The 8,593-nt window shown below is 37.1% G+C and overlaps 1 protein-coding gene across 2 annotated transcripts in view; it reads left to right on the top strand.

Annotated features, from left to right (window-relative positions):
- The first annotated feature begins 2,129 nt into the window (after positions 1-2,129).
- LOC107681784 (epidermal growth factor receptor-like) overlaps positions 2,130-8,593 on the top strand; it is a 71,728-nt gene continuing 65,264 nt past the window's right edge. For both annotated transcript variants that reach the window (XM_016478114.1, XM_016478115.1), the window contains exon 1: positions 2,130-2,362. In XM_016478114.1, coding sequence (XP_016333600.1) covers positions 2,284-2,362 — 79 coding nt within the window. In that variant the 5' untranslated portion in view covers positions 2,130-2,283. The remainder of the gene's footprint in view (positions 2,363-8,593) is intronic.

Here is an 8,593-nt window from a genome sequence, read left to right as displayed (position 1 = left end):
CTTCTTCTTTTTTTCAGTTTAGCAATTAACTTACTTTCTGCTGTTTTTCATTATATTCCTTGGAACAATAAACATAGAAACAAAATAGACAATAAAGGGATAGTTCACCCAAGTAAATGAGGAAATTAGTGTTACGACCCTCCCCGCAGCCTAACTCAGATTTAACAGATTTGAGCAAATGCTGTATCTCAAAATAAATGCTGATTCAGATGCGGCCAACTCTGTTATCTGAAGGGATGTATGGTTTAATAGTTCCTTTACTCATCCTTAGGTTGGTCCAAACCTTTCTTATGCTGAACACAAAAGAAGAATGTTGATAACCAAACAGCATTTTTCTGTACTACTGAAGTCAGTGGGGACCATCAACTGTTTGGTTACCCACATTCTTCAAAATATCTTCTTTTACCTGTATGTTCAACAAAAGAAACAAACGTAAATGATGAATTTTCATTTTGGGTGAATTATCCTCTTAACAGCAAAAGTACAAAACTATATGTGGATAACACTTCAGATCATTTGGTCTTTGGAAGTATTTGACAAATCACCGACTTTTGGTTATAGACTTATATCTTGGCAAATCTGAGCATGGTATGTGAAACTGTTGAGATCTCTTCTGAAACTGAGACACTTGAGTTTACTGGGTTCTTTTTCTCTGGAGAAAAATCTGAGAAACAATTGCATTTCGTTTTATCATTGAAAAACAGTTGAGACTGGGAGTGTTGCAACTCAGGGGAGTTGTAACACTATCACTTTAACCAGCTAGAAATGACCTAAATGGGTGAAATCATACATGACCATTACCATCGATGACAGAAGTTGCAAAAAAAAAAAAAAAAAAAACTTTTGTTGATGTTGTTAATGGATGTTAAATAACAGATCTGGTTTGAATTAGCAGTTATTCTTGTTATAATTATACATGTTTACAAGCTTTTTGGCATTAAATAAAGAAATGAATGAATGGATAAATAAAAAAAAAAACAAATAAAAAAAAATTCAATCAGAAGGTGAAGTTTGTAGACTTATGTAATTCTACAGGGCAGATGAAGATTGAAATAAATTGTGTGACATATAAAAACTGAGCAGAATAATTGTTTCCGAGGTTGATTATAATAAATGTTTCTAAAGCACCAAATCAGCGTCCTGAAGGATCATGTGGCACTGAAGACTGGAGCTTTGCCATAAAAAGGAATAAATTAAATTTTAAGATGGTAAAATAAAAAAAAAATACAAAACAGTCATTTAAAATTTTAATAATAATAATAATAATAATTCATTACATTTATATAGCGCAATGACCACAGAGAGTCAGGACCTCGGTTTAACGTCTCATCCGAAGGACGGTGCTTGTTGACAGTATAGTGTCCCCGTCACTATACTGGGGCGTTAGGACCCACACAGACCACAGGGTGAGCACCCCCTGATGACCTCACTAACACCTCTTCCAGCAGCAACCTAGTTTTCCCAGGAGGTCTCCCATCCAGGTACTGACCAGGCTCAGCCCTGCTTAGCTTCAGTGGGCAACCAGTCTTGGGCTACAGGGTGACATGGCTGCCGGTGAAATATCAATATTAATGATATTTCACAATATTTGTATTTTTAATCAAAAATACAGGTCTTACTGACCCCAAACTTTAAAAATGTTAGTGTGCATATATATTATTTTAGTTTGTATAGTTTACTAATATATTATTTTTCATTAAAATGGAGGGATTCATTTCGAACATGTTAATCTGATTACCACAATATAAGCCTATTTCTATTATTTTCCAATTCAGCGGTGCATTAAGCTGTAACAACAGCACTCTGTATTTACCTTTGAGTGCTAGACGTTGCAGATGTAATTTGCTGCAGGCAAAATAGCTATATGAGTATTAGTTTGTGACAAAAACAGACACAGAAACAATGTGTTCCCGTGTTCATTTGTTATTTCTCTTCTCTACGGGTTTTCATTGTTGATTGACAGCAGGTTAAAGATTTCATTTGGCATCGGAATGATGTCACAAACATCGAGATCAATAAGTAGCTACCTGAAGTTGAACGCCTTGCAGCACGCGCAGGAGCCTCCCTGCTGCTGACGTCACGAGCGCAGCTCTGTCCAGCAGAACGCGCCTCTATCACTGCCAAGGTTCGCGAGCGCGGAGGAGGAGCTGTCAAAGTTTACAGCCAAGCCGAGCGAGTTTTCTCAAGAAGACGAGAAGGCAAGATCTCTGAACACTGAGAAACCCTTGAAAGAAGAGCCCTTCTAATTATGGAGTGAAGTCTGAGAGGCTTTACACATAAGAAATGGCAGGACCAACTGAGATCGGATTGTTTTTGACCTTACTGCTCTCATGGAGCTTCTGCGCGACGCCGGAAAAGAAAGGTAGGAGTGTTGTGAAACGGCTTGTTGTATAAGGTTAAACCTTAATCTTTGGAGAATGAGCTCCTAGAGCTTGATGGGAAAGGCGCACATAGCCTACCTTCAGAGATGTGCGCTTTGAGGAACCTCGGTCAGCGTGGGAACAGTGGAAGTTTGTGCTCACAGTCCCACAGAGAACTTCCACTGGGATACTTTGGATTAAGTAGTTTTTAACTGACGCTTTTATTGAAGCTGACTAGACACAGATAGCCTAATGTTCCTTCTGGAACAACCTGAGGTTGAGTGTGTCTGTAGTTCACGGATCAATCCTTGGGTTTTAACTTTCAACCTTTCACTTACCAGCCCAGTTTTAATTTATATGACCCCACCACATACTTATTTAATAAGGTTGTGATTTTTTAGCTTTATAGTGCAATATTGCAGAGCAGAGGCTGAGAGAAGATGATGATTCTTGCATTATGACAACCTAAAACGTGTTTCATATGGTAACATTGCAGTTGGCTGGTTTCATTCAAAGTCAAAATATTAATATATTTTAAACCAACCTAACTACATAAGATTACAGTTATTACATTGTTATATGTGTCAGATCAGGTAGAAATAGCTTCTGCACATTGTTTTTAAATTTATTTCACAGTCTGACATTAACATTTGATCTTTTTTTGTCAAAAGATTTTGTTTGTTTGTATCATTTAACTTTCATTTTTACTCCATCTTTGTTTCAACTCGATAACTTTTGACATCAACATTTTTAATGAATAATTCAATTAAAAGTGTTAGGAAACGTGCAGTAAACTTATGGTTATGCAATTTGAATCACTTTAATAAGAATTTTAGTTTTCAATTTTAGTATGTCAACATTTTTTAAAAAGTGAAAATAATTGTTGCCTTATTTGATCTGACCCTGACTTAATGTAGTCAGGTTGATTCAGTGATTTTAACTTATATTTGACTTAGATTTTATCACACAAAGCACATTTTCACCCCCCTCTAGGTTATCTAAATTATGTTTTAATATGTAGATCCAGTGCTCATTGTAATGAACATTTTCTTTGAAATGAATTCAGTGAACTAAAGCCATTTATTTAATTTGTGATGTTAGAGTTTGTCACATTTATTAGATTAGTTAAAGTGTGTTTATATGCCACTTTGCATATTATTAAAATAATCTCAGGGGTGCCCTGTGTGTAAGCACATGACAGTGCCAATACTGACAGGTGGGGCACACACAAATCACTTTATTACAGTCTGCTTCATTATTTGGACTCATTCAGGTTTACAGTCACGTTGCCAGGAGAGGAATCACTTTCCTTTAATATACTGTAAGTTCTGTTTTGACAATCATCAATGATGTTACGTTTTCATGCTGAAGGTACTCAACTGTTTGTTACAGTTGGATAACTTTTGCTTTCTACTACCATATATATAAATTATATAGAGAAAGGGTCTGAACTATGAAGAATATTAAATAAATAGTTTTTTAAGTGGTGTTTAGTCACTCATTGTCATTGTTAATTGCACTGATTGCTGGTTTTCCAGCCCCTTGTGTTTTAGAGGACATGTATATTACAGTATCAATGAGGACAGTCATGACGTCCTATAATGTCTTCGGGCTCCCTTTTGTGCCTCACTCAAGGTCAGAGAAATGCTGCAGCTATCTGTTATATTTTAGACCGAAACAGCTGTTTAGTCTTCATAGACTGCCCAGGTTAAATACTAGATAAATGCATTGCTGGCCCAGATTTCAAGTAGCTGTTTTGAAGGTGCACCGTGTTGAGCTATATTTGAATTTGCAGTAAAACGTCCCACATTTGGTCATCAGTCCAGCCACATGACAGACTTTCAAGTGTGTCTTTCCTTTCATTAGTGTGGCATTTGACCTCTGGATAACATCCAGCCTCATTGTGACCTAGAACAATGTCTCTCAGGTGGTCACCTAAATCACCAGTGCAGTGAGAGCCATATGTGGGTATGGATGGAAACTGTTAAACACTCTTTTGGGTAGAGTACAAACACTACAGGCCAAAAGAATAAATACAGTTTTTTTAATGTTGTTGAAAGACACGTCTTTTGCTCATTAAGGCTGCATTTATTTAATAAATAATATAGTAAAACTGTAATATAGTGAAACAAATAAATGGAGCCTTGGTGAGCATTAAATAATTCTTTTAAATTTTTTTTGAAAATAATCTACATTTTTGTAGTGTATATTTTTTATACCTAAATAAAAGTAGCTTCAAAGCAGACATTACCAGAGCAGAACAGGGAAAAAAACTCCTCCTTTCTTCCGATAAAGGGATGGGCTGTAAATCAAAGCTTGTTCTAAAGCGGATAAGATCATATTCTTTAAACTCAAGTTTCTTGTGGGTTATTCCAATTTTATTGGACTTCACTCATTCCAAAATGAGAAAAGTCCCCAAAACTTGTTTTCACTGTATGTTTAAATGAGTTTTGTCTATAGGCAGGGGGATTTAATCTAGTCCATCTCAGAGAGTTGTGCTCACAGGTTTTCTACAGACAATTATAACTCTCATCCGGATGGCTCAGAGGTGACTCAGAGTTCAAGCATACAGATACGTGTGAGATGAGCTTTAGTTGTGCTTGCTGGATCTGGGGCTTTGACTGTTTGAAGTAGTAAAGGTGTTGGAATGGGGTTTGTCAGCATATTTGTGTACAGTATGTCTAGAAAAGTCAAAACCCAATGCTTTTTACAAAGTAAATTGCTGTTTTTTCCCCTCTATAAATGTTTTAGTTCAACTCTTTAACAGTCCAGAGGAATAAGTTACATTAGTATTTCACCCTCATTCTTCACCTCAATAAATTCTTATTGCAGCCAAAGGATTTTAATCTGAAATTCTAAAATGTCAGCAGAACTGCTGCAGAAAACCAAGAAACTTAAAAGGATAGTTCACCTCAAAATGTAAAACTGTCATCATTTACTCACAAAAAAAATAAAAAAATCATCACAGCTTTTTTGTACTAGATGGTGCGTCTCATACACGAGTCTGCTTGTTGAGTCAGGCTTCTTCTAATCATTTACAACTTGCTTGTGTTTGTGAGCCAAAAGACAGATCTCCAAAATATTTCAAAACAGCTAAATAAAACAGTCATCATGTGCTGTACCATTCCTTATCGAGTCGCTGGCATGCTTAGGAACTTTCGAGACAGTGAGTAAGAGCATGATCTTAAAGAGTTTCCTTTAAAGGGATAGTTCACACAAATATGAATATTCTGTCATCATGTACTCGTCTGCATATTGTTCCAAACCCATATGACTTTCTTTCTTTTGTTGATGTCAAAAGGAGGAATTAAAACAATTGCGATGGGCGTTCTTTACATTCACTTACAATGAATAGGGAACTGGCGCTTTCAAAATTCAACAGGATGCAAAAACACCATCAAAATATAGAAAATAACTCCTTATGACTTCTTAAGCCATATGATAGTTTTATAAGGAACAGACTGAAATCTAAGACATTTTTCACTAATAATCTTCCCATCCAGAGAGATGTGAAGCACTGCAGTCAGATCATTGAGTTGAACTCTGAGTCGTGAATGAATCATTGAATGAATCTTTTGAATGGCTTTTGAATGAAACTCAACTCAATTCATCATCACACAAAACTACTTTTTTAACTGTTGTGTGTTTCAGAAGACTTGAAAAGGAAAATACATAAAGGATTTTGTGTAAGATTGGCAGACCCAGTATATGCATGTCTTATCGTCTAGTTATAGCCAATATCATTATCACAAGTCATATCGTATCATATACAAGTCAAAGGCTAGAGTAGGATGTCTTAATAGTTTACCCAAAAAATAAAAATTCTGCCATAATTTACTTAGCCTCATATTGTACTATTTCTATATTACTTTTTTTTTTTTTTTTTTTTAAATAGACCACAAAAGAATATCTTTTGAAGAATTATTTAGGCCATACAAGACTGTTGGACCATGTTGATTTTCATTGTATTGACATTTTTTCAAAATATCTTCTTTTGTGTTCCACTGAAGAAATAAAGTCATACTGGTTTGGAACAATATGAGGGAGAGTATATGATGGCAGAATTGATTTTTTTTTTCATTTCATTAATACCTTTACGTTTATCCAGGTCTAACTCTCCAATTGGGAATCCTGTTCATCTCAAGTCTCTCTCATTTATTCAAAGAATTCTGATTTGTTTCTTGTTAACGATGAAGGTCATATATGGATTTGTTTTGCACTCTTGTGAGTGTTTTGCCTGTTCGGCCTCAGGCATCATACCATTTAGATTTTGTCTTGAAAAAGAATATCTTTTGAAGAATTATTTAGGCCATACAAGACTGTTGGACCATGTTGATTTTCATTGTATTGACATTTTTTCAAAATATGAATATGAAGAAATAAAGTCATACTGGTTTGGAACAATATGAGGGAGAGTATATGATGGCAGAATTTATTTTTTTTTTCATTTCATTAATACCTTTACGTTTATCCAGGTCTAACTCTCCAATTGGGAATCCTGTTCATCTCAAGTCTCTCTCATTTATTCAAAGAATTCTGATTTGTTTCTTGTTAACGATGAAGGTCATATATGGATTTGTTTTGCACTCTTGTGAGTGTTTTGCCTGTTCGGCCTCAGGCATCATACCATTTAGATTTTGTCTTGAAAACACCCTGATATCCTTGCCAACACTGATACCTTATAAAATGTAACAAAACAGACCATTTTCATAATTACAGGCTCACCTAATTTTCAAAACACTGGTTGCACATCACTCCATGTTCCCCAGGTCTGCCAATTTAACTTGTTTCTTATGATAAATAGTCTTTTTGATTTGTCATACGGCAGATAAAAAGTGCACCATAATCCGATTGTCCTCTTTTGCAGTCACATATCCACCTTCAAAAAGCCATCATTGTCAGTTCTTCCAGTAATGGCTGGAGACCATCAATGTTCTCCATTGGGATTATGAATTGTTTAGCCAGTGATCTTGGGAAATACATCAACCCTGTTTTCCCCTAATTGTGAGTTGAATTTGAGATGTGATACTGCTCTTCATTCCCATTACCTTCCTCCCCCGCCTCGAGACGGTCCAAGATGGAGGACCGTAAACTGTCAGACATCATTTCATTGCGTCTTCTGCCAAATAAAAATAAATGTAAATAACATATGCAGTTGGATTGACTGGAACATCTTGGTCAGTTAATTGACATGGGAACAGTTTTTGGCGCTGGTTTGCTAGTGTCATGCAGTTTTAATAGCGATGACAGCTCTCTCTCTCTCGCTCTCATCATCTCTCTCGCTCTCTTTCAGTCGTGTACTCTGGGGGCTAAATAATATCTCCTCACCAAATAAAAATCATTGCAAAGGAATGCTTTGAGCCTACAGCTTTCTTGTAGTTCAACAGGTAGAGCATGGTGCTTGTGACACCAGAGGTTGAGTTAACAGAAAACGTTCCACCATTTGCCTAGCTTTGACTAATTCAAAACGCTGTCATTTTGACAGAAAAGAACAAGAAAAAACATTATTTTAACTCAGTACATCAATTGAGCACTCACTCTCAGCCAAGTGACTGTTAGAAAACATTACTTTTTAACACACAATTAGCTAATTTTCTACTTTCCATATGAAGTAAAGATGTAGCGTATAGTGGTTAAATGGATCGTAGTTGATCCGTGATCCGTACGGACCAAGCCCCACGGTTCGGCGCGCATGTGATCCGCGGATTAATTGCAAAATTAAACCATAATAGAGTATAAGTTTATCATTTGTTCGTATTTACACAAGCAAGTGAATTTTAAACAACAAAGGGAACTCGATTCGTTACTCGCGCGCTGTTCTCTACGCGCACAGCCGCACACACGCGTTTCAGACGGTGTGCGAACGCCGAACTGAATCCTCTTCTGAATCCTCTGAACAGACACATACACATAAAATTATGACAAAATACCCATCTCGACAATTGAGCGGCCGAACCCGCAGTCCGGACGAGAACCGCACCCGTTACACGGCCGTCAGGCAAAGATGCCGAGTCGTCTAGTCCCTTCAAGCGCCGTGGGCAGAGAGAAGGACGAAGCCGCTGAAAAAAGCCGCCGCCCCTCGTGCCCCGGACAGGAGAGGGGAGAGCGAGCGGCCGCCGGACTCCGCCCCTTACCTGGACCCTTCCTTCCTTCCTTCCTGACCACTGCCCTTCCCTTCACGAACCCCGCAGCACGACGAGGACACCAGATCCCCTGTTTATTTTGGACACTTG

Source organism: Sinocyclocheilus anshuiensis, unplaced genomic scaffold (genome assembly GCF_001515605.1).
Source record: "Sinocyclocheilus anshuiensis isolate Anshui unplaced genomic scaffold, SAMN03320099.WGS_v1.1 scaffold436, whole genome shotgun sequence".
Classification (NCBI taxonomy): domain Eukaryota; kingdom Metazoa; phylum Chordata; class Actinopteri; order Cypriniformes; family Cyprinidae; genus Sinocyclocheilus; species Sinocyclocheilus anshuiensis.
This window is presented reverse-complemented; position numbering and strand designations above follow the sequence as displayed.